Source organism: Capricornis sumatraensis, chromosome 15 (genome assembly GCF_032405125.1).
Source record: "Capricornis sumatraensis isolate serow.1 chromosome 15, serow.2, whole genome shotgun sequence".
In the NCBI taxonomy this organism is placed as follows: Eukaryota; Metazoa; Chordata; class Mammalia; order Artiodactyla; family Bovidae; genus Capricornis; species Capricornis sumatraensis.
Window position 1 is genome coordinate 64,737,953 of NC_091083.1, and position 25,192 is coordinate 64,763,144.

The 25,192-nt window shown below is 50.7% G+C and overlaps 1 protein-coding gene across 1 annotated transcript in view; it reads left to right on the forward strand.

The window, feature by feature from the left end:
* TM9SF4 (transmembrane 9 superfamily member 4) overlaps window positions 1-24,747 on the forward strand; it is a 52,076-nt gene extending 27,329 nt beyond the window's left edge. The window contains exons 4-18 of the mRNA XM_068986676.1: window positions 2,215-2,383; window positions 2,483-2,612; window positions 3,817-3,940; window positions 5,222-5,340; window positions 5,444-5,555; window positions 6,654-6,724; window positions 11,396-11,528; window positions 12,126-12,207; window positions 12,300-12,375; window positions 15,146-15,229; window positions 17,017-17,192; window positions 17,662-17,725; window positions 18,916-19,035; window positions 19,785-19,874; window positions 22,811-24,747. Coding sequence (XP_068842777.1) covers window positions 2,215-2,383; window positions 2,483-2,612; window positions 3,817-3,940; window positions 5,222-5,340; window positions 5,444-5,555; window positions 6,654-6,724; window positions 11,396-11,528; window positions 12,126-12,207; window positions 12,300-12,375; window positions 15,146-15,229; window positions 17,017-17,192; window positions 17,662-17,725; window positions 18,916-19,035; window positions 19,785-19,874; window positions 22,811-22,960 — 1,700 coding nt within the window. The 3' untranslated portion in view covers window positions 22,961-24,747. The remainder of the gene's footprint in view (window positions 1-2,214; window positions 2,384-2,482; window positions 2,613-3,816; window positions 3,941-5,221; window positions 5,341-5,443; window positions 5,556-6,653; window positions 6,725-11,395; window positions 11,529-12,125; window positions 12,208-12,299; window positions 12,376-15,145; window positions 15,230-17,016; window positions 17,193-17,661; window positions 17,726-18,915; window positions 19,036-19,784; window positions 19,875-22,810) is intronic.
* Window positions 24,748-25,192: the final 445 nt, after the last annotated feature.

Below are 25,192 nucleotides of genomic sequence, written 5' to 3' on the forward strand. Positions count from 1 at the left end.
TGTGAGGAGGCATCTGCAGAGGATGTGCTAGAGGACAGTGGCATTCTCTCTTCGAGTGGCCACTTAGCCTGCTGTTCGTTTAGTGTGGGTTGCTGACTGCTCCCAGCTTTAAAAGTTACAAGGAATACTTCTCTATTAGAAATGAGCTATTCTAGACCACTGTATCCTCCTTCTTGGTTTAAATCTAATTTCTAAATATCGAGAAGTGATACCTGTCTTACTAGATCTGCAGCCCTGTTCCTCTCTCTGTATGTTCTTCCTTTCCTCAAGTGAGTCCCCTGTTGACCTCACTGAAGACAAGTGGGTGGTAGGGCACGTGGTAGAGGAAGGAGCCTGGGGACTTGAGCTAGAACTTGGCTGTAGAAGCCTCAGAGTCTTTCTGATATGCACCCGTCCTCCTCACTCATCCTTTATATCAATCAGCACCAAGCCCCCTAGATTTCACCTCTTGGTAGCGCCTGATCGTGTGCTTGTTTCCACCCTCCCCCCACCCTGGAATGCAGCCACCACCACTGTTGGCTTGCACAGTGCCTGCCATCACCCCAGACAGTTCCTTGCATCTCTGATGTTTTCTTGACAAAATAGCCAGACTGATCTGTTACCAGAATCAGATAATGGCTTCTGCTGCCCCATTAGAAACCCTTTATTGATTTTTGTTGCTCTCTGGATGAAGATCAAACTTCTGTGTGGCCCACAGGCCCCCTAAGGTCCAGCTCTGGCCAGTCTCTCTGACTCACCTCAGGTCACCCTTGCTGTCTGCACTGCAACCATACAGGCCTCTCAAGTTTACCCTGTCGTCTCCTCTTCCCCCAACTCTTCCCCCGAGAAAGGACCCTTTGCACATACTGTTCCTTCTGTCTAGACTAGTCTTTCCCTGTCTTTTTGTCTCTTTAATCCTCTCTTCCTTTAGAGCTCACTTCAAGCATTACTGTTTCCAAGAAGCTGTCCTAGACCCGCTTCCCACATCTAGAGCAAGTTCCTCTTATTATACTATATCTTCTCATTGTCCTGATTGTTTAATCAGTGTGTTCCTACTAGACCATAAGCTCCATGAATATGTCTGTACAACATTGTGTCTTCAGAGCCCAGCATGTAACCAATACCCAGTTTAGGAAGGAACAAATGAGCAAATGAACAAATGACTAGGCCAGGAGTCCCACATCAGGCAGGTCCACTCTGACAGGCCGTTAGACCAGGTGTGGGTTCAGGCATTAGTGCAAAGCCTATGGGCTTTGGTTCGTCTCCTTCAGCTCGCCCCAGTTCCTCCTCATCCCAGGAGAATTGTCAGAATGGCTCCACATGAAAGCGCTGTTGGGTTTAGTCCCTGACTGCTTGGTGCCTGCTCACGGGACACCTGGCAACAGATTTTTCTGAGGTCATAGGTGTGCAAGGGTGTGCCAGTTCCTTAAGTAAGATGTTTTGGCTAAAAATCTCCAGTGCTGGATTTTACACTGCCTCCCTCCCTGCCTAAACCAGGATCTGAAGACACGGAAATAAATCATGTGCCCTTGAAGAGCTCATCATCAGGTAGCAGGGCAGAAACTTGGGCCATCAGTACATTGTGCAGAATCACAGCACTGACGTATGAAAAGGTGCAGAGGTGATGCTGGTGACAGAAGTAGTATTTGTTGCCTTCCTACTCTGTGTTTCTCACTGTAATCCTGTGAGATGGGTACTGTCATTCCCATTTTGCAGATGAGGAAATTGAGCCTCGTTGAGGTTAAATTACTTTCCAGGACTGCTGAGCTAGTAAGCTGCAGAGCCACGGTTCAGTAATCCTTGCTTCACCATCGTACGATGCTCCCTCTGTGCTGAGGGCAGTCCAAGGAGAGAGACGAGCTGAGCCTCAAGGAGGTCAGGAAGGGCTTCCAGAGAGTGGAATAAAAGCTGAGCCTGCAGGTTGAGAAAGTTTCCCAGGAATGTGGGGCAGGGATTGGGAAAGGAAATGATAATGCGGCTCAGAGGCATGGAGTGACGGGGCATGTTTGATGTGCCCTGAAGAGTCTAGAGGTGCTAGAGCACAAAAGGGAGGAGGGGGCAACAGGTGGGGTCAGGTGGGCAAGCTTGGCCTGAACAGGCGGGGTATCACATTGAGTGTGCCAGGCTGCAGGACTGCTGGAAGCCTTCCAGGTGGGCCCTGTGTCTCCGTGGGTCTGCTGACCTCAGCAACCTCGGGGCTGAAGCTCTGAGCTCCATCTGTCTCTCTTATGGCAGGAGAGGTGCTGAGAGGGGACCGGATTGTCAACACCCCTTTCCAGGTTCTCATGAACAGTGAGAAGAAGTGTGAGGTTCTGTGCGGCCAGTCCAACAAGCCAGTGACCCTGACCGTGGAGCAGAGCCGGCTCGTGGCTGAGCGGATCTCAGAGGACTACTACGTCCACCTGTGAGTTGTCCTCTCCTCCCCGCCAGCCTTGGGTTCCCAGAGGGGAGGGCCCTGAGGGAGTGGCAGTCTGAGGGACTGAGCGGGGCCTTGGGTTTCCAGCATTGCGGACAACCTGCCCGTGGCCACCCGGCTGGAGCTCTACTCCAACCGCGATGGCGACGACAAGAAGAAGGAGAAAGATGTGCAGTTTGAACACGGCTACCGGCTCGGCTTCACAGACGTCAACAAGGTATTGGAATGCCCTAGTGTGCTGAGAGGGCTGGGGAGCCACGCCCCAGTCATGAGCACTTGGGGCCACAGAGCAGGGGGAAACCTACAGCTCTAGGCTTAGAACAGAAAATACAGGCGTGGCCATGGCAAGTTCCTGCTGGTGCCCCCAGGTGTGGTCTGTCGGACGTTTGGGTGCTGGTGGGCAGGGCGCTAGCAGACGCTACAGAGGAAGTGGAAAGTGCAGTGCCTGAAACCTCAGATTCTGTACAACTATATGATCATATGGACCATAAGAGTAATTCTGCCCACCCCACCCCCACCTCCACAAAAATCTGGAATTTCGTCAGTGTGTTAGAGAGCGAGCTAAGTGGTGGTCAAGAGCACACAGGTTCTCTGGGTTTTGAATCCTGCCTTACTAGTTGATGAGTGACCCTAATCCTACTTCTTTCACCTCTCTAAGCTTTGTGTTCCTTTTCTATAAAATGTATGTGATAGCCATACCTGCCCTTTGGGGGGTCGTGCAGAGTATATCAGACAATCTGTGTAAGCACTCTGCAGCACAGCCACTGAGAAATACGCTAGTGGTGCTGATTGTAGTGGGGATTCTCTACATTTGTCATTTTCTAGACTGAACACACATTACTTAGGGAACAAAGAACAAACACATTTCTTTCGAGGCACAGTCACTGTCCTCCAAGGGCTTCTGTCATGACTGGGGCGAGAACTGACAGTGAGAGGCCCTGGAGCTTAAGTCCCAGTTCCAGTCCCATGGGCAGTGCCAGAGGAGTTCGGAGGGAGCGTCCGTGCAGTCAGGTTGTCACGGAGGAGGTGGGCCTTGAAAACTAGAGAGGCTTGAGCTGCATGAAGTCGGGATGGCATTCTAGTTGAAGTGAACACTGAACGGAGTTCAGGGTGGGGACCGTTCGCGAGGCAGGGAGAGATCCAGGGGAACAGGTGAGCTAGCCTGTCTGAGAATGTATGTCAGGGTTACAGGACAGAGGGCCTTGAATCCCAGCCTGTGGGGTCTGGACTTTAGTAAGCCCCACTGAGCCCTGGAGGGTTCACGAGTAACGGACTGCTGTGAGAGCAGTGTATTTGGAAGGTTGGTGCGGCTGGGTCTGTTAAATGCGGGAAGGGACCGAATACCTGGCCGGCCTGCCTGTGTGGGTTTGCTGGTGGTTCCCTGGCTCCAGCTCCTTCGTCGCCTGTGTTGCCCTGCTCAGATCTACCTGCACAACCACCTCTCGTTCATCCTCTACTACCACCGGGAGGACCTGGAAGAGGACCGGGAGCACACTTACCGCGTCGTCCGCTTCGAGGTGATTCCCCAGAGCATCAGGCTGGAGGGTGAGTGGGTAGGTGTGGCCAGGGGGCAGGGCTGGGCGGGCCTGGGCTCCCATACCCGGGGCCTCTGCGCCCTTGACTCCTGACGTGGCTGATAGGGGCCCAGCCAAGCTAGGGTCGCTGCATTCCCGTTAGAGAAAGCAGGGACAAGGGGAGAGCTGACACGCTGAGCCCCGGCCTGGCACCTGCCGGTTGACCCCCTCCCGGCCACCGGGGAGGTGTGTTCTGATGATGATGGGAACCAGAGGCTCAGAGAGCTCGGCGACTTGGCCACGACCAAACAGCAATTGGGCTTGGCTGGGCCCATCATAAGAACCAGCCAGCTCAAGAACAAGGGCCAGAGGTACAGACAGAGCTGTTGGGCAGCCAGTCTCAGTGTTTGTGCTTCTGCGGGTGAGTGAGTGGCATAGACTAAAGTTGGCCCAGGGTCAGCCGTCCCGTGGGAATTTGAGAGCCCAGGCCCAGCCCTCTGGGCCTGACTGAACCTAGTCCAGCTTCACCTCGCCTGGCAGCCCTTGCTCACCACAGAGCGCACTTCCACTTAGTAGGCCTGGTCTTCTGTCCACCGTGGTGGTGGGTTTCGGGACTTTTTTTTTAAGGTGTGGAACCTGGTATTCAGACAAACAAAATAATACTCGGAAGTCTCTTGTAAAATGTAGACCCTGTGCTTTTGGGGCACAGACTGCCTCTCCTCCCATCAGTGTTGTGGGCGCAGCCTGACGTTTACTGTGTGAGTGTTTGACAGCAGCTGCTGCCCCCGTGGTTCTTCGAGGTTAGAGACCCTGTCTTGTTTTCTCACTGTTTTTAGCCCAGTACCAGGCAGGCAGTAGGCGCCTGCTTATTGTATGTTTGTTACTGAATGAATGGACGATGGCAGGATGAATGGATGACTAAGTGAAGGGAGAAAGTGACTGAGGACTGATTGCTGGAGCGCCGGGACTCTGGGGACTGAATGAGCGAGGAAGCGTGTGAGACAGTGGGCTGGTGGGGTCTGCGTGTTGAATGGGACCGACTGAATGAGCAGGTGGATATTTGCTACGAGTGAAGGAAGAATCTGTTTGACTAAACAGGGACTCACACCCACTCCCTGCACGCACCTCTCTGCAACCGCTGAGGCTCTTTGAAAAGTCAGGGCTCCAGGGAGCACAGTTTTAAAGCTGTCGTTGCCAGCTCTTCTCCCAGCCTCTTCTCAGCAGCACGCCACCCCCGTGTACGCCCCCAGAACAGTCCCTGGGTAGTGGCACCTGCCCTCCCAGGAACAGACTGAGTCTCTGTCTCTTGCAGACCTCAAAGCAGATGAGAAGAGCTCATGCACCCTGCCTGAGGGTACCAACTCCTCGCCCCAAGAAATTGACCCCACCAAGGAGAATCAGCTGTACTTCACGTACTCTGTGCACTGGGAGGTGAGAAGGGGCTGCAGCCACAGCTGTAGGGGAGGAGGGCTCGGCTGGGCGGGAGAGGTCAATCAGGAGGCTTGGCTCTCAAGCACTTCGTCCCCACCGCCAGGAAAGTGACATCAAGTGGGCCTCTCGCTGGGACACTTACCTCACCATGAGCGACGTGCAGATCCACTGGTTTTCCATCATTAACTCCGTCGTGGTGGTCTTCTTCCTGTCAGGTGAGAGCTGTGGGCTGGAGGGTGGAGCTCTCTACTCTGGAGGGCTCCTTGGGGAAGACCGCGCCTCTCCTCACACACACCTCCGCTGGTTCATTCAATGAGGGTTCATCATTGCTCACCCTTTTGGGGCCCCAGATGCTGGATATGGTGTTGAGCAAAACTAACCCAGCCTCTCCCCTCAGTCTATGCTCAGGTGGTAGGAGAGAGACAGAAAAGCCCCAGAGTGATGGAGTTCCAGGTAGTGCTAAGTGAGGAGAGGGTGAAGGCTGCCTTAGAGAAGACCTCTCTGAACAAGGAGCCGCATTCAGAGACCCAGGGAAGGACTCTTATAGCCAGGGTCACACAGCCCTGCTGTGGGACAAACTTGGTGAGAAGCCAGATGACATGAGGGCGGGAGGGCAGTAGACATAACTGATCTTTTCAGTATCAGAGAGGAAGTAAAGATAATGTTGTCTTCATTAAACATTTACCCTGGGACCAGCTGTGGTGCAAATAAACACTTCACAAGCCTCCCCCCTCCTTTCAGCCAAGCCTAAAAGCAGTAAGTTAGCTCAGGGTCTGATAATCTGTTGTCTTAGCCGCTATACCGCTGCCTAGAGAGAAACAGCCCATGCCAGTGCCGATGGGGGCCTCTGAACTGTTCGGGGTGTGTCAAGAGGAGATGTCTTGAAGTGCGAGTAGTAGTTAAGGCAAAAGGAGTAGCCTGGGTTATAGGCACACAGGTGAGAGGGAGATGGGCCATGACCTGATAACCAACAGCAATAAATGACCAGAGAGGTGAGCCTGGGGAAGTTAGAAGGACCAACCACTGGAGGAACAGGGATGCTGTTCTCCCTAGAGTGGAAGTAGTGTCCTGTGACAGCCTCCACCAATCCCAGCAGCTCATTCCTCCCCTGACACTTGAGGGGTGACCCTCTGTTTGCTCCTCCCCTGGTCGCTGAGCTGGAGCCCTGCCCAGGAGAGGACCTGAGGTCACTGCATAGCCAGTTCCCACTGAAGAAAGCCAGACATGCTGGGGGGACCAGCAGCGCAGAAGACTCAGCTGGCAGTGCTGACGGCTTCTCTTCCTCCCCGCCCCCCGCCCCCCATTTGTTTCAGGCATCCTGAGCATGATTATCATTCGGACCCTGCGGAAGGACATCGCCAACTATAATAAGGAGGATGACATTGTACGAGGTCTTGGCTGGGGAGGGATGGACTTGCAGAGGGAGGGTGGTCTAGCAGCAGAGCTCCAGGCCTCCCAGACCAGGACTGGGAGTCGGGGGGGGGGGAGGGTTGTGTGATCATTCATAGCACAAACCTTGAAAGTATTGAAAAGGAAAACAAAACGTTTAATGACTCAAAGTGATTGGGATAGAGTTTCTCATTTTATTTTGCTTTTTTATTTTATTTTATGTTTGTGTTTGTCTGTGCTGGGTCTTCATTGCTCCACGCAGACTTTCACTAGTTGTGGCGATCGAGGGCCGCTCTCCATTGCAGCGTGAGGGCTTCTCATTGTGGTGGCTTCTCTTTTTGCAGAGCACAGACTCTAGGGCACACGGGCTTAGTTGCCCTGCAGCATGTGGCATGTTCCCAGGCCAGGGATTGAACCTTTGTTTCTTGCATTGGCAGGCAAATTCTTAACCACTGGACCACCAGGGAAGCCCAGCGTTCTAATTTCCAAGCTTTCATAATGGAAGAAAACTGGATTGATTTGATGACATACAAATACTATATGATATTTGATTGATATTGATTTGACATACATAATCCTTTATGTCAAAATAAACAAAACAGAAAAGTAAAATGGCAAACAATATATGCAACAAATATTTTAGAAGATGATAGTTATACAATATTGTGAAGTAATTATCCTCCAATTAAAAATAAACGTTTTTAAAAAGGAAGATGATGGTTAAAAGAACTGGTATTAAAAAACACTAAAATTCTCTAAGGTGCTGATGAACAAAAAAATACAGACAAGGATACATGGCTAAGAAACATGTGAAAAAGTGTTTTTATCTTAGGCATAAGTCTCCAACATGGGCTTCTCTGGTGGCTCAGTGGTAAAGAATCCACCTCCCAGTGCAGGAGACGCAGGATCAATCCCTGGGTTGGGAAGAGCCCCTGTAGAAGGAAATGGCAATGCATTCCAATATTCTTGCCTGGGAAATTCCATGGCTAGAGGAACCTGGCAGGCTACAGTCCATGGGGTTTCAAAAGAGTTGGACACAACTTAGCAACTAAACCACAACATCAAGCCCCCCACATGCAGTTTCAATCATCAGAAGACAGTTCTGGACCTTCAAATTAGCACAGCTCTGTATATATAGTATTAATTGTTGGCAAGGTTAATGTGTAATAAGCACCTTTCATGCCACCTATACAAGTGTAAACTGGTAATTTTCTGAAAAGTAGTTAATTGACAGTAAGTTTCATAAACTGTCAAAAAGTTAACTTTTTTTTTTTTTTAAATTTTTGGCCTCACCATACAGCATGTAGGATCTTAGTTCCCTGAGCATCAAAACCACAAAAATTTGATCTAGAAATATTTATAGCAGACTTGTTCATAATTTAAATAAAATGAATATAGATTGATATCCCATAATAGTAACTTGGTTATAGTATAATATAGCTGTACAATGAAAAATTGTACAGCTATTAAATAGTAATTGTAGAGAGTGTGTACTGACATGAGGTAATGCTCACGACCATCCCTCAGCTGAAAGTAACCAAGTAAATACAGTATGATCCCAGTTTTACTGTTAAAAGCTATATACACATACACACATGTATATATCTAAAGGGCTAAGGAAATAGATCAAAACAGTATTATTAAGTATATAAATCATTTTTGTATTTTTCTGGTTTTAGTTTTTAATCCTTAAGTGTTTATGAGTTTTATATTTTTTGTTCAATCTTTCTGGATTTTTTAGAAATTGTCTGTGATACACATTTACTACTTTTTGTTCATTTGAGTATCATACTAAAGAATTTTTTTTTAACTTTATTACACATGTAAGAGTACATACAGACATACGCAGAGATATTGTGGACTCATTCCTAGGCCATCACAATAAAGTGATTATTACAATAAAGCAAGTGAGACAAATTTTTGGTTTCCCAGTGCATATGAAAGTTATGTTTATACTATACTGTTGTTTATTAAGTGTGCAGTAGCAGTATGTCTAAAGAAGTGCCTTAATTTAAAAATACTTTAGGGCTAAAAAATGCTAACCAACATCTGAGCCTTTATCTGGTCATTATCTTTATCTGGCCTCAATGTTAATGGCTACTGACTGATCAGAGTGTTGGCTGCTGAAGCTTGGGGTGGTTGTGGCAATTTCTTAAAATAAGACAGCAGTGAAATTTGCTAAATTCTCACAGCATCTTCACCAGGAGTAGATTCCATCTCAAGAAATCATTTTCTTTGCTCCTCCATAAGAAAGAGCCCTTTACCTGTTAGAATTTTATCTAACAGGTGAGATGGCAGCAGTTCAGTCCAGTCTTTAGGCTCCACTCGTAATTCTAGTTCTCTTGCTGCTTCCACTGCATCTGCAGTCACTTCTGAAACCTTGCAGACCTCACAATTTCATCCATGAAGCTTGGAATCAACTTCATCAATACTTCTGTTAATGTTCATATTTTGACCTCTTCCTATGAATCACTTAATGGCATCTAGAATGATGAATCCTGGGACTTCCCTGGTGGTCCAGCGGTTAAGACTCCGTGCTTCCAGTGCAGGGTACGCAGGTTCAATCTCTTGTTGGGGAACTAAGATTCCACACGGTGCAGTTTAGCAAAACAAAAACGAAAAACCAACAGCATTAGAATGGTGAATCCTTTCCAGAAGGTTTTCAGTTTACTTTGCCCAGATTCACCAGAGGAATCACACTGTCTTATAGCAGCGTTAGCCTAATGAAATATGTTTCTTAAATAAGACTGCAAAGTCAAAACAATGCCTTGACCCATGGGCTGCAGGATGGGTGTTAGCGGGCATGAAGATAACATTAATCTCATTGTACATCTCCAGCAGAGCTCCTGGGTGATAAATATTTTGTCAATGAGCAGTAATACTTTGAAAGGAGTCTCTTTTTTTTTCTGAGCAGTAGGTCTCAACAGTGGGCTTAAAGTATTCAGTAAACCACGTTGTAAATAGACGTGCTGTCATCCAGGCAGAGTGGATTTAACGTAATTCTTCAAGGCCTCAGGATTTTCAGAATGGTAAATGAGCACTGGCTTCAACTTAAAGTCACCAGCTACATGAACCTGTAACAGAGAGTCAGGCTGTCCTTTGAAGCCAGGCTTGACTTCTCCTCTCTAGCTTTGAAATTCAGAGGTGGCATCTTCTTCCAGTCAGAGGCTGTTTTGTCTATATTGAAAGTCTGTTCAGTGTAGCCACTGTTAATGTAGCTAGATCTTCTGGATAACTTGCTGCAGCTTCTCCATCATCACTTGCTGCTTCACTTTGCACTTTTATGTTATAGAGATGGGCTTCTCTCCTTAAACCTCATGAACCAACCTCTGCTAACTTCAGACTTTTCTTCTGCAGCTTCGTCACCTGTCTCACCCTTCACACAATTAAAGAGAGTTGGGCCTTGCTTTGGGTGAGGCTTTGGCTTAATGGGATCTTATGGCTGGGTTGATCTCTCCAGACCACTCAGACTTTCTCCATAACAGCTATAAGACTGCTTTGCTTTCTTATTCCTATATTTGCCAGAGTTGCACTTTTAATTTCCTTGAAGAACTTTTCTTTTGCTTTCACAACTTGGCTGAATATTTTGTGCAAGAGGTCTAGTTTTTGGCTTGTCTGAGCCTTTGACAGACTTTCCTCTCTAAGCTTAATCATTTCTAGCTTTTGATTTAAAGTGAGAGACATGTAACGCTTCCTCTTACTTACAAATTTAGAGGCCATTGTAGGGTTATTAATTGGCCTAATGTCAATATTATGCCTTGGGGAATAGGGAAGCTGAAGAAGAGGGAGAGAGATGGAGCAGCTCGTTGATGGAGCATTTAGACCATACGTTTATTGTTTGTTTGCCATCTTTATGGGTACAGTTTATGGCAGCCTCAAACCATTGCAGTAGTAATATCAAAGATCACCGATCCTCAGTGGTCTAGTGGCTGGGACTCCATGCTCCCAATGCAGGGAGCCCAGGTTCCATCCCTGGTCAGGGAACTAGATCCCACATACTGCAACTAAAGATCCTGTGTGCTGCAACCTGTGTGCCACAGCTAAGACTTGGTGCAGCTAACTAATAATTAGGAAAAAAAAGATTATTGAGAATAGATCACTATAGCAAATATAATAATAATGAAAAGTTTTGAAATATTGCAAGAATTACTAAAGTGTGATGCAGAGACATGAAGTGAGGAAATGCTTTTGGAAAAATAGTGCCGGTAGACTTGCTTGATGCAAGTTGCTACAGACCTTCGATTTGTAAAAATTACAGTATCTGTGAAGTGCTGTAAAATGAAGCGCAGTAAAATAAGATGTGTTTATATCATTTTTATAATCAGTAAAAAAAAAAAAACCAACTTGTAAATATACCACTCAAAAACTATCACAGCGTTTTAGTGTGTTGGTTTACATTATTTTTTCATGCAGTAGGTTTGTGGCATGTGGGGAGGAAATTTTCCTTTCATACGGCTGTCTGCTCATGTTAGTGGCCTCCTTTCCCCATGTGACAGTTCTCTGAGAAGTACTTTCTCACTCACACTCCTGTGTAAGAGTGGAGCTGGTTGACACATCTGAGGCACCCTCAACCCCGATCAGAGGATGTGGGTCCTAGGGGTGGTCCCTGTAGGAGCTGCCTCCTTGGAGCCCAGGAAGAGCCTCACTCTCTGGCCCTTTGCTGCAGGAAGACACCATGGAAGAGTCTGGCTGGAAGCTGGTGCACGGTGACGTCTTCAGGCCCCCCCAGTACCCCATGATCCTCAGCTCCCTGCTGGGCTCTGGCATTCAGCTCTTCTGTATGATCCTCATCGTCATCTGTGAGTGGGCCTTGCTGGGCTGGGGTCAGGCGGGGGGAACAGCACAGGCCTGAGTCCGAGAGAGGAGTGGGCTTCCCTTCCTGGGGCAGAGGGACTTGTCAGCATCTCTGGGCCAGACAGAAGCATCTGTCCCAGCAGAAGGGCTGCTCCTCTCAGCCACAGGCCCCAGTGCTTTGCTCCTCAGATCTTGCCAGCACCGTCCATAGGCCCCCGCACAGCCACACTGCCACTGAAGCCACAGATCAGCACGGGGAGGTTGGCTTCCTTTTGCAGCTAGGCATTATATGACCTACGCCTTTCCACGCCAGGATTAGACTGGAATCAGGTCTCTTTTCTCAGAAAACACCCCCCAAAATTATTATATAGTGGCTGTAGGCAGTGCTGAAGTCAGTCTGCCTACTTTTCTTTTTGCTGATGTATGATAACTGCTGCACCCCTCTGAACCCCAGCTAAGACCCAGTCTTCTCCTGTAGAGAGGAGGGCGGAGGGAGAAGGGAGCCTCGTCCAGCCTCCCCTGTGCCGGGGCCCTGTCAGCCAGTGGGACGGGGTCCTCGGGCTGGAGGCCCTGACGTTCCCTCTCTCCCACCCCCTCCTCAGTTGTGGCCATGCTCGGGATGCTGTCACCCTCCAGCCGGGGAGCACTCATGACCACAGCCTGCTTCCTCTTCATGTTCATGGGGTAGGTGTGTCTGGGGGGCTCGGGGCTGACTCAGGTGGCCTCCGCTTCAGCTAACAGGTCTCCTTGGTGTGGACCCCTGCCATTTCCCACAGGGTGTTTGGTGGATTTTCAGCTGGCCGTCTGTACCGCACTCTGAAGGGCCATCGGTGGAAGAAAGGGGCCTTCTGTGTAAGTGTCCCAAACCACCTCCCTGTGCTGGTGGGGAGCTGAGGCGCTTCCTCCTCGGCTCCTTGGGAGCAGTCCTGGGGGGTGTTCAAGGCCAGAGGCTGGGCAGCAGCATGAGGGATGGGAGGGGTGCACCCAAGGAGGAGCCCTGGGCTCTCACTTCACCCATGGGTGCTTGCCTCTGAAGGCCTTAGTTGACACATCGATGAAAAGAGGGAATTGAAATAAGGTGACTTTTAGCCTGCGTTGTCCCATGGCTCAAGAACAAATAGAAATAGGGGATTCAGAATAATAGGAGTTAGGCACCAAGCCCGGGGTCAAAAGTTTAAGGTCAAAACCTGATCAGCAGGGCTGCTGGGAGAACACCTTGCCCAGCAGAGTAAAGAGAGAATTACCTGCCACAGGCGGGAGAGGCCGGGCCCCACGTCACCGTCAGCCTGCTTGCCAGACTTGGTGCCGCCGTTCCTCTGGAGTAAGGTCAGCTCCTGACGATCACTGTCCTGGTGGTGAGGAGAATTCTTGGCAGCAGAAAAGAGGAGAACACCTGGGAGATAGGAGGACACCTAGGAGTCCTAAGCCCCTTCTCCTAGAGCAAGTGAGCCCTTAGAGGACCAGGGAAACCCCTGGTGCCAAACTGGGAAAAGCCTCTAGACCCAGCCTTCTGAAACCATTCTCACAACTTTCAAAAACTCAGGGGAACTCAGGCTAGTCCAACTCTGGCTAATACCCTGGCACTTAGTAAGCCCTCAGTATGGAAGAGCCTTCAGTTGTTCTGGAAAGATCAAAAAACTTTCCTGAGTTCGTCATGCATCATGTGTTTTTCTTGGGCTACTATGAATGCTCGATGCATCGGATGTTTTCCGTGGGCCGCTGTGTACTGAGAGCCAGGGGTCTTCAGAACTGTAAAACCCAGCCCTCTTCTCCCCTGGTGAGACTTCCCTGATGAAGTCTCCCGCCAGATAGCCTCCAAGTCTCCCTGGGTGGGTCCCAGCACAAACCCTGTCTGCTAGCACCCACCCAGTCCCCAAGGCAGACACCGGGGTGGCTCCCTTTCCTCCTCCTATCCTATGACCCCCCGCCTCCCCTCATCCACCAAGTGTGGATGGTTCTCCTGCCAACTAGTGCATGAATTCCTTCCCACCTCCATCCCCAGGACTCTTGGCCACATGCAGGCGTCTTTGCCTTTCTCACGGACTTTGGCTATGCTAGACCTCCCCAGTTTCTCTGCAAGCTTGTGACCCGTCTCTGATGTGGAGCTCTGCATCCCTTCCCAGGCGGGCCTCTGCTGCAGTCATGCAGGTGTACGACCATGCCTCTCCTCTGGCACCTGTGTGGGTGGTTAAATCTTAGGTCCCTCCTCCTCCCCCGATTCTGACCTCAGTGTCCTCCTTGGCACCCCAGAGGGGCTGGCGCAAAGCCTTGTGCCTATGAGTGCCACATGTGGTGTTCTCCATTTGTGGATCTGAACTTTTTCCCTGTTCTTCCTCATATCTAGCACAGTGGCCAGTCCATAAATTTCAGCCAGGAGGACAGACAAGGAATTCCCTGCTACACAGCAGAATAAGCCAGGACAGACAGGAAGGAGGAAGTGACATTTGAGCTAGGCCTTGGAGAGGAGAGTTTCCACTGGATGGAAGCAGCCAGCAGGGCAGCCTCAAGTTCTGGAATCTCCTGGATCCCAGTCCTGGCCCAGTTCTCTCCTTGGTTGGTAACCTTGGCCAGCTCTCTGAGCCTTGGTTTCCTCATCTGTCCACGGGGGGCTGGTGTCTCCAGGTTGTTGTGTGGATGCAAGGAGACGCACATGGCAGGTCACCAGTGCAGCACTGACACTCAGGAAGCGGACACCTGAGATGCTATTAACTGTGCCTTTGATAAAGGGCCAGAGTCAGAGACGTGGAGGGGCAGGGGCCTGTCAGTGAGTGTGGGAGGCTACGGGCCAGAGACAAATAAAACTGGCCATGAGGCTGAGCGCCAGATTGCAGGGTGCCTCGGGCATCGTGGCGGGCGCCTCTCTTGGGTGCTCGGACAGCCACAGTAGTGAAGGAGGCTCAGCTGTGAGTCTAGAACTTTGGTCCACTGGGCCTGAGCCCCAGCCCCGGAGATCCCAACGGGATAGACTGCCCCACAGGGTGTCAGAAGTGGGACCTCTGCAGTCAGACAGCCGACAGTCTGAACCTCTGCTGCACCCTTAGCTGACTGTGTGAAGTTGGCATGGGGGTTATCTAACATCGCTGGGCCTCAGTGTCCTCTTCTTAAAAAGAGATGGTGGTGGTACTTCCCATCTAGGCCTGTAGTGAGGGTTAGGTGAGATCATGCACTTGGAGGCCAGCACCTGCCACCCTTAAGACAGTTAAAACTTCCCCACCACTCTAGACGGTTTGGGTTGAGGTGCAGACCACCATGTTTAGTGAAAGCTTTATCTGGTCATTCGTATTCAACAAATGCTTACTGAGCACACTGTGCTCTGAGTGCTGGGAGCACATCGCTGAGCAGGACACGGTCCTCCCAAGACCTCACGTCTGTGAGGGTCGCAACAGCATGAGACCGCGAACTTGAATGAGGGCAAGGGAGGAGCAGTCCAGGGATCTAAAAGGACAGAGCGGGAGGCCCGCGTAGTCTAGAGGTCAGGGAGTACTTTCTGGAAGGGATTATCTTGGTGCTGAGTCCTCCAGGACAGGAGGGCTTGGGAACCTCTAGTCTGGGTGCCCCAACTAGGGAGCAGTTGAGAGCCCCCCTAGACGCAGCTCCCCAGCCTGGTGTCTCTCAATTCCAGACGGCAACACTGTATCCTGGCGTGGTTTTTGGCATCTGCTTCGTATTGAATTGCTTCATCTGGGGAAAGCACTCGTCAGGAGCGGTAAGTGCCCTCCCCAGCCAGGGAGGGCCAGCTGTGCTCAGACCCATACCCGCAGGTGACTTCCTGCTATTTCCTTCCCTTTTCTGAGTCCCCAGAGGTCTGTTCCCAGCCCTGGGGGCTGAGGGCTGGCCAGGGTTTCCCCAGCCCTGTGCATCCATCTGCCCTGACCCTCCCATGGACTCTTTTCAGACAGCTGCCTAAAGCTCACTTCTCTAAAAGGAGCTTTCCACAGTCCAGGGGCCAACTGGGGAATTTCCCTTGTCTCAACCAAGGGAAAGCTGCCTGGTGTGACTTGGTGAGGTCAGGATCCCAAAACAAGGCTCTCCTCATCATGTCCCTGCCAGCCCCCATATGAGGACTGCAGACTCAGTTGGAGATGGGAGATAGTCTTATTAATTGATGAGCTGCAGGAGAGGTGGGGTAGGCATTTGCCATCCCAGCCTCAGTGGAGGGAACTGCTTCCCTCTCACTGAGGTACCCATTGAAGGGCCTTGGGTGGGGCCCACAGTCCAGGCTGTGGAGTATTGGGTTCTTCCCAGCGGTCCAGGGAGCTGCCCTCAGGAAAGACCGGGTCCTGTTCTTCCTCTCACTTCCTCTTTTTTATACCTGTCTCCCTTCTCTCTCTCAACATTTTCCTCCCAATTACCAGCTGCTCGCCATAAACACTCATTGTAGAAATTTTGGAAAGTACAGAAAAGTTAATGTAGATCTTTAAGATACTTTTACAGTCTTTTTTTTTTTTTTTGATTGCACTGTGTGGCTTGCAGGATCTTAGTTCTCTAACCAGGGATCAAACCTATGCCCTCTGCAGTGGAAGCGCAGAGTCCTAGCCAGGGAATTTCCTATTTTTGCAGTCTTCTAACCTCTTTTTGTTGTTCAGTCGCTAAGTCACGTCCGACTCTTTGCGACCCCGTAAACTGCAGCATGCCAGGCTTCCCTGTTTTCCACTATCTCCCAGAGTTTGCTCAAACTCATGTCCATTGAGTCAGTGATGCCATCCAACCATCTCATCCTCTGTCTCATCTCAACCTCTTTTTAGATGTATTTAAAATGGAATAATGTAATTGTAAAATTATAAAATAATATCAAACATATAGTGCTTACTTTGGAATAAGTTTTGTTCTAAATACTTTTCAGATATTAATTTATTTCTTTCATTTTACATGAAAAATGTAAGACTGCAAATGGGGATTAAAGAAGAAAATGAAAAATCAATTGCAATGCTCCCTACCCCATCTGAGGAAGTGCTGTTAACTTTTTGTCATAGGCGTCTCTGGGCGTATATGCATATTTAAGTATTGGGGTATTTTCATTAAAATGGAGTCCTGTACATAAAGTTTGATATCCAGCTTTTCACTTAGTGGTATAGTGTGGTGTTTTCATTGAACAAAATTGGAAACACACTATTTGTGTACTTCTGTTTTTTTTTCCACTTAACGTAGCACATGTAATTTCCCTTTATTCTGGCCCTTCATCTCCCCTTCCGGTTCTCAGGCCCTCCCTTGTTCTCTCCCCACATCCTCCCTGGTGACAAGCTCCTCTGGGATGCCGTGGTTCCCTCTTCACTTCGTGGCTCAGCTGGCCCTCCGTCTGCCCTCCACTTTCCCAGGGCTGAGGTCCACCCCAGGGTGGTCTGGCCAGGAGCCCTGTGTGGGGTGTGTCTGTAGAAGCTTCCCCCTCGTGGTGTCCTGCTGAGCCCTTCCTGCCCTGGGACCCAAACGGTCCCCATCCCCACTGCACGGCCCTGGCCTGGGCGTCAGTGGAGCCTCACAGCGCTGTGCCCACAGGTGCCCTTTCCCACCATGGTGGCCCTGCTCTGTATGTGGTTTGGGATCTCCCTGCCTCTCGTCTACCTGGGTTACTACTTCGGCTTCCGTAAGCAGCCATATGACAACCCCGTGCGCACCAACCAGATTCCCCGGCAGATCCCCGAGCAGCGGTGGTACATGAACCGATTCGTGGGGTGAGTCTCCAGCAGGGGCCAGGCGGGGGCTTCTGGGGTCCACAAGGCCGACACTTCCCAGAGCCGTCTCCTTGGGAAAACGTGGACGAGGGTACCCTTCCCGGCAGGGGCTGCACTGTGGCTGGCTCTAGACTGCGTAAGAGCTCAGCTTCACTCCAGGATAGAGAGGACCAAGTTGTAGCCAGACTAGGTGCTGGCTGGGGGTGAGGGGTGGGGTGGAAAGGTGCAGGGTGACAGGTTGCGACTGCCTGGGACCTCGGGCAGGCCACGCCCCTTCTGCATTGCAGCTCCCCATCTCTAAACGGGGAGAATGAGGCACGCCTCTTGAGTGACTGTAGTGACCCAAAAGCATCTGGAAGCACTAGACCTACCCCGAGTGTCAGCACTCGTTCTCCCTGGCTCAGGAGGGAGCCCGGAGCTTCCAGTGGCCCAGGTCTCCCAGCAGTGTTAACCCTCCCGTTCTCTGCAGTATTCTAATGGCTGGGATCCTGCCCTTTGGTGCCATGTTCATCGAGCTTTTCTTCATCTTCAGTGTAAGTACTGCTGCCTGCTCCCACCCCTCACCTTCACCCGCACCAGCCTTGTCCCCACCCCTCTGCTCGGTGCTCTGCCACCTACTGCCTGTGAAATTTCAGACAGAAATTTTAACTTCTCTTAGCCCCCATTCTTCACCCTAAAATACAGTAACAGTCCTGCCTCTCATGACAGCTTGGAAGGTTAAGTGAGATGTGCCATGTGTACAGGGTCTGATGTGGGAGGGGCTCAGTGAAATTTCTAGAAGCTGCTTTGGCTGTGTTAGCAATATTGCCATTAGTCACCACCTTTATTAATAGCATTGTTGCATCTGTTTTGATTTCTGGGTCTGCACGTGTCTTTACCTGTTTCAGTTACTCAGAACTGCTAGGAAAATGTGGGAAATGATGCTTAATTCTCAGGATCATCATGAGGCTGGAACATAACAATGTCTGCAGAAGGCACAGTGCTTGACATTCAGGAAATGCTTCTTAACTCAGAGCTGCTATTTTAATGATTACTGCTCCTCTCTCAGGCCTGCCCAGATGAAAGCTGGCAGAAGGGTTCTTCAGAGCCATCTAAGGCCAGCTGACCCAGCTCGGTGTCCAGCACAGAGAGAGGACTTTGCCCTAAGTCAGTGCTGGACAAGCAACCGCACCTCTGGAGTGGCCCAGCTTGCCCAGCTGATACCCCCTCGCCCACCCAGCCCTGCCTGGGATGGGTTGGCTGCCTGCCCAAGGGGGCCACCTCTATTCTGTTTGTGTGACCCCAGGCCAGTCACTGACCTCTCTGAACCTTGACTCCTTCACTGCAAAAGGCCACCCTTTCACAGGCTGACATGCGGAGTTGTGCATAAAGCATGCAGCATTGTGCCTGGCATGTGGTGAGCCACCCCAGGTAGTGGTGGCTACTGTGTAATTTTGATTGGGGTGGGATTTGTTATTTTCCACAAGCTGCTGAGTTCAGGCTAGGGCCCACCCATGGTAGGATCAGCCATGCCCCAGCCCCTCCCTAGGGACAGCCTGGCTCACCCTCTGCTCCAGAGAGGAGAGACCAGGCCAGGCACAAGCCAGGACCACAGGCCCCAGTGGTGTCATGATGGTTCTCCATTCCTGCCAGTCCCGACTGAGGGATGGAGTTCCCGAGCACAGGCAAGGGCTGCATGGGCAGGGGGCGGGCTCACTGAAGGCTGGCTCTGATGTATCCGCAGGCAATCTGGGAGAATCAGTTCTATTACCTTTTTGGCTTCCTGTTCCTTGTCTTCATCATCCTGGTGGTGTCCTGTTCACAGATCAGCATTGTCATGGTGTACTTCCAGCTGTGTGCAGAGGTGAGGGGAATGTGGCCAGCACTTGGGGGTCGGGGGAGCTGAGGCCGGCATCAAATGGGTCCGGGAAACTGGGTTTCCCGCGTGCTTCCATGTCTTCTGAGGCCTTGGGCAAGTGCGTCACTTCCCCTTGCCCAGCTTCCACTTGTTCAGCTGTAGACTCGTGGGTGGAGGTCACCACAACCTCATGACCGTACTTGTGAGTACTGAGTCCACTCCAGTAGGGATTTCTTCAACAGCTAGCGCCGTTTGGGTAACCTGCCCTCCATCTGGGGACTAGCTCTTGGCAGAGTGAGCAAAGCCAGGTCTCTGGGACAGCCTGAGCTGAAACCCTGGCTCCTCCCGTAGCTCTTGGCAATCATTTCACCTCTGTGTGCCTTCCAGACCTAGCTCAGAGGGCTGCTTCATGAGCTCTGAGCTGATTCACAATAAGCACCTAGAACAGGACGTGGCATGTGGTGAACGTTTGCTCACGAAATGCTGATGTTAATACTGTTCTTTTGTTGTTGATTTTTTAAATTGAGATGTAATTTATTGACAGTAATGTTCACCCTGTTTAGTCTGTAGTTGTGTAAGTTTTTAGAAATGCATGTGGTTGTGTAACCACCATCACAGTCAAGGCATAAAACCTTCACATGACCCCAGATATTACCATCCTTAGACAGGGTCTTTAAGCTCCTCAGGCAGCTGTGAAACTTGGGGAAGAGATTCAGCCTGGAGACAGCAGTGACCCTTCTCTGTTTCCTTCTCAGGATTACCGCTGGTGGTGGAGGAATTTCCTAGTCTCCGGGGGATCTGCATTCTATGTCCTGGTCTATGCCATCTTTTACTTTGTTAACAAGGTACCACCCTGCCTGTCCTTTCAGGGCAGGACTGTAGGGAGGGGGTGCTGGGGAAAAACCTCTAGTGTCTAAATCTTACTTTTCTACCAAGATTGGGGAGGACCAAGGTCATTCTAGAACTGTTCCTGCTCATAGAACAGAATCTTTTTGGAAAGAGAATATGTTTGGGTGACAAAAGCCTTCAGGATAGACGACAGTGAGAATGTTGTATGGAGAACCTGTGAGACAACAACCAAAGCGGAGCTAAAAGGAAGTGTATCACCTCACAGTGCTTTTAAGAGGGCGTAAGGTGACACAGTGTTCAGCTCAAGGAGACAGGGAGGAAAAAGAAACGAAGACGGGAAAAAAGAACGATAGCATGAAAGAATAAAAGCAAATGAGAAGAGTTAAGGAGATGAAAACAGAAACTGCTAAAGTAGCCTTTAGCGCTCAGATCGAGGAGCTCAGCTGTACTCACAGAGCTCACTGTCCCCAGAGGGTGGCTTAAGAGTCCAAATAGATCCCCACAACAGGTTTGGTGGATGTGTGCATAACACAGAAATCAGATGGGCTGCTGAGGGGAGTCTGAGAGTCGCTTTGGTTGGACCCTGTGTCACCTCCGGGACTTAGCCACTGTATTTTGGGTTTCCAAAGCAAGAAGTCCTCTGCTTATAACGAAGCTGTATTCTGAAACCAAAGTAGAGCCATAGGCTAAGCAAGTGAAGCTTGGAATTCCCTTTCCCAAAAACATCAGGTTGGAAAGGACTGTCCAGATATGTGAGTGTAGCGTTTCAGCCCTGCTTCCGGTCCCCTGACTGGCTCCTTCTCCAACGATCCCAACAAAGGATCACCTCGCTAAGGAGTCAGTCAGTGGTGGCCTGTGGGCCAGCAGGCCTGTTGCTGTAAAGTTTTACTGGCGGCTGTTCATTCAGTGTTGTCCAGGCTGTTTTTACACTGCAGCGGCAGAGTATTGTAGTTTTGACAAGAGACCACTGGCCTCAGCTGTTGGCTTGGGCAAAAAGTTCGATCGGGTTTTTCCATACTGTCTTCCAGAAAAATCTGAATGAACTTTTTGGCCAACCCAATATAACCTGTCCCTTTAAGAAGAAGCTTGCTGACCCCTGCTCTAGCACATCAGTGACTGAGGGGCATTCCCTCCTGACGCTCCCATTCTCTTCAGATAGCTCCTGTCATTATTAAGGTCTTCCTTGATTCACCCTGAAATCTGCCTCGCTGTGAACTCCACCTGCAGATCAATCTTATTGCTGGAATCCTGCAAAACAAATCTAATTTCCCTTCTCTGCAGCCCCTATAGGAAACTTCTAAATGGAAAGTGACCAAAACCCAGTTCCAGCTGGCTTAAGCAAAAAAAGAATGTTTTGGTTATGTGAGTTTAATAAGAAGTTGAAATACAGCTTCAGGCTTGGTTAGATCCAGCAGCTTAAATGGTATCAGAGCTCTGTGTTTATACCTCAGCTCTGTGTGTGTTTTCTTGGCTTCAGTCTGCAGGTAGGTCTTTTCACAAAGTAGAAGGATGGCCAGTAGCAGCTGTAGAGTCTCTTTTTAGCTTTGCAGCCCTAGCAATAAAAGAAAGTGTTTCCTCTGTCCTCATGTTATCAGTCCCAGGGAAGATGCTCATTGGCCCAGGTTATACGTCACCCTTCACTGTTCTTCATGTCCAGTAGGATGGTGTACTCTGATTGACTAGCTTAGGCTTTGTACTGGACTGACAGCCCCAACAGGACCACAGAGTAGGGAGTGGGTACCCAAGACCCTGGAAGAAAGGAAGATAAAAGCCAGCGTTGGGCAAGTGAAGCCTGCTTCCATAGCCGCCTACACAAAGGTCACAGCTCAGTGTCCTGCCCTTCCTGCCTCTGCCCGAGGCTTTCTTCTCTGCTCTAAAGCCAGCCTGAGAGCCTTGTCTGAAACGTGATGGCCTTGGCCTGTCTGAACTCTAAGGAACTTTCCAGCACCGCCTTTTTGCCTCACTCCTTTTCTGGTTTTACCACTGGATTTAGCACTACTCTGTCCCCCCCGTCACCTTCACCCCACCTTCAGCCATAAGAAAGCCCATAAAAAGAGAGATGGGTGGTTGAGCTGGAAGACATGGCCTTCATCCCCCAATTTGTGGCTATTTGACTTCAGGGAGATGGTCTCAAACAGTGACCCTTATTGTTTTCTTGTGGACTCCTGGCATTTTGTGACCATGGGTCTGCCCAAGAGCCCTGGAACAGGCCCCACTCGGGCCCTGGTGGGCAGGCAGGTCCTGATACCAGGGTCCCAGATTAGCTCCACTTGGCACAGTAAAGCCCACCACATGACAGGTTCCCTGGCATCGCTGCCCAGGTCTGAGAACTCAGCTAAGGAGTTGAGATGCTCCAGGATCGACTCCCCGTGAGATGGTAAAAAAAGTGACAGAGCGCCTTCAGGCGGAGAGCACCATAGGCTGAGGCAGGTTCATGGTGACTCTCTGGTCCTAAAGTCAGGAGCTGAGAACGCCTCTCTCCTCCCCCGAATTCTGTGCTCCAGCCATCCGCGAGTCTCACTGCACTGTTCTGGGGACTGTGGACGGTGGGGAAGCGACATCTGTGGCCTTTCCTGCCTTCGTCATTCTGGCAGTGGGCCCTGAGGTCAGCCCCATCTCCCAGTGAGCTCCCAGGCCCTTCCCCAGGAATACTCCTACTCCAACATGGAATGGCCTGGTCAGTGGATTTGGGCCTCTGACTCCAGGTTCAAATCCCTGCTCCTCTGTAAAATGGGTTACTAACCCACCACAGTAGTCATGAGCACGCAGGGCGGAGCACAGGCTCTGGTGCTGATGAAGGTTCACCCTGGCCGTGTGCCCCACCTGCCCCTCACTGCCTGCCCACGAGGTCTGGGCGAAGGTCGGGGGGCACCTGGGTGGCCACAGCAGGCTGGCACTGAGTGTCCCCCTTCTCTCCCCACTCGCGCCCCAGCTGGACATCGTCGAGTTCATTCCCTCTCTCCTCTACTTTGGCTACACGGCCCTCATGGTCCTGTCCTTCTGGCTCCTCACGGGCACCATCGGCTTCTATGCAGCCTACATGTTTGTCCGCAAGATCTACGCTGCTGTGAAGATAGACTGATGGGGGTGGACCATGGTCTGGCCCACTCCGTCCACGGACAGGAAGCCGCCCCGCACAGGGAACTGCAGGCACGTAGAATAAAACAACTCCTGCTCGTTTGGAATGTAACTCCTGGCACAGTGTTCTGGATCCCGGGGCTGCGTGGGGGGAGGGAAGGCCTGTAGATAAATCTTGCATTTTTCTTCATCATCTTATTGCAGTTGTATGGGGGATGAGTTTTTTGTGGGTTGTTTTTCTTCAGTGCTAGGGAAGTTCCCTCCAGCAGGAACTCTCGGACCTGTTTATTCAGGTGTATTTTTGGTTTGGGGTTTTTCTCCCTTAGTTTTTTTTAACAAATGGATCCAGGATGGATAAATCCACCGAGACACTGGGTTCTGGTCACTGTCTCCACCTCAGTTCCTCAGGGCTGTTGGCTACCCCACGACTAACTGGAAGAGGAAACGCCAGGGCCTAAGAGAGGTTTCTGAGCCTCTCATTGCCCGTCCTCGCCATTGATGCCGCGACAAAGCACAGCTCAGCCCGGACTCGCATCCTCAGTGCCAACCAGCCTCTTCCAGCCCCTTCCCCTCCCTATTCCTTCCTCCCTAGCCTCCTCCCAGGGCTACTCAAAGCAGGGCTCCCCACCAGGCCTCTGGTCATCTTGTCACTGGGAGCAAGCCCAGATCTTGGTTGAGCCAAGGAAATCCCCCAGAAGTACTGAGCGCCAAGTGCCCCAGGACAGCAGGAATCGCCCCTGCTCAGAGCAGCCGGAGTTTGCTGGACCAGAGGAGAGACTTGCAATGAACTGTCTTTCGTGCCAAGAAACCCTGGATCTGGGGCCAAGTATTTCCAGCGCCAAACCAAGCATTCACGCGTCTGTCCGGATGAGAGTCCTCACCCCTCAGATTGCTCCTCAGCCCCTTCCTGGGTTGGGTGGTGGGGGGCGCTGCTCTTTGCAGTGTGTGCTGGTGGGACACCCTCTCCTCCCCCGCTTCCAGGGCAGGACAAGGCCTGGAGACCTCAGGTCTCCTCTTCAGGTGGCTGAGAAGAGGCGTTCTCTCCCTGACATCCCCCAGCCTGTGCCCACACAGCTCTTTCAGCCAGACCCTGCCCCTCCACTTCCTGTCTGAGCTCTTGCCTCCTTTGGGGAACACCCAGAACACTACCTGCAAGAAGGAAAGTGGAAAGTAAGTTGTGTCATTCCTTCCCCGAGTCCCAGGAAGAAGCAAGGAGCCTAAGTTAGAAAGAGAAGCTGACACGGATGCCTGGCTTCCTCATCGGCGCCCCTTCTTCCTAACCTCTGCCCTCCCCCGTGCCTGTCACAGACCTTTGCTCTCAAGTTGCAAGAGACCAAACACACCCTGGGGTCAGGGTTTAAGTAACAGCCACTCACCCTTGCTCCAGCCCCATTAGGACCCCCACCACAAGACAAAGCTCAGGATGCTGGCTAAGCTAGGAACATACCCACCTCAGGCCCACCCCCAGATTCTCCCGGCAGCCCTCACCAGCTCCAACCAGTCAAACCAGTGATCTTCTCAACCTTGCCTCACAGTGACTCTGCAGTACCAAGCGGCGTCCACCAAGCTTCAGGTTGGAGGAAAGGGAACCCAAGCAGCAGAGTATGATGATGGAGTCTTGTTCATTCACATCTTGAATTTTTTCCCTAAGAGATTCTCTCTGGGGGGGGAGTGGGTGAACAGACTCCTCATAAATGGTTCAGACATCAATTTTTCTGACTTTTTTAATCATCATCATTTTTTTTTAATTAAAAGATGCCTGTATGCCTTTTTTTGGTCCAATTGTAAATAAATATGTCATTGTCCTGTTGTCATGTCTCTTGACTCTCGCAAGGGTTACAGGTCTGAGGTGACACAGATTTCCCCCAGGGGGTTGAGCTGAGTGCTTTCCCCTAAAGCTCAGTCTCCCATCAGGCTTTCTGCCACTCTGCCTGGTGCATGTTCAGAACCTCTCCCACCTGCCCAGCCCCTCCATACTGAGTCACTCAGCACGCCTCTCTGGCCCCCAGGTAGGAAATGGCAAGTGAGTGTGAGTGTTGGCAGCAGTGAGCCTGGTTTTTAAAGGACTCCCAGCTGTAATGGTTTGCTGCTCACTCACGTCACCTGTCATGTAAGACTCCTTCAGTGTCAGGCAGTAGGGACAGGTCACACTGCCCAAAGCCCCAAGGACTGATTAGCTCATAAGTCATCAAGGACAAGAGTGGTTTGGCTTCAGGTCTGGATAGATGCAGGGGCA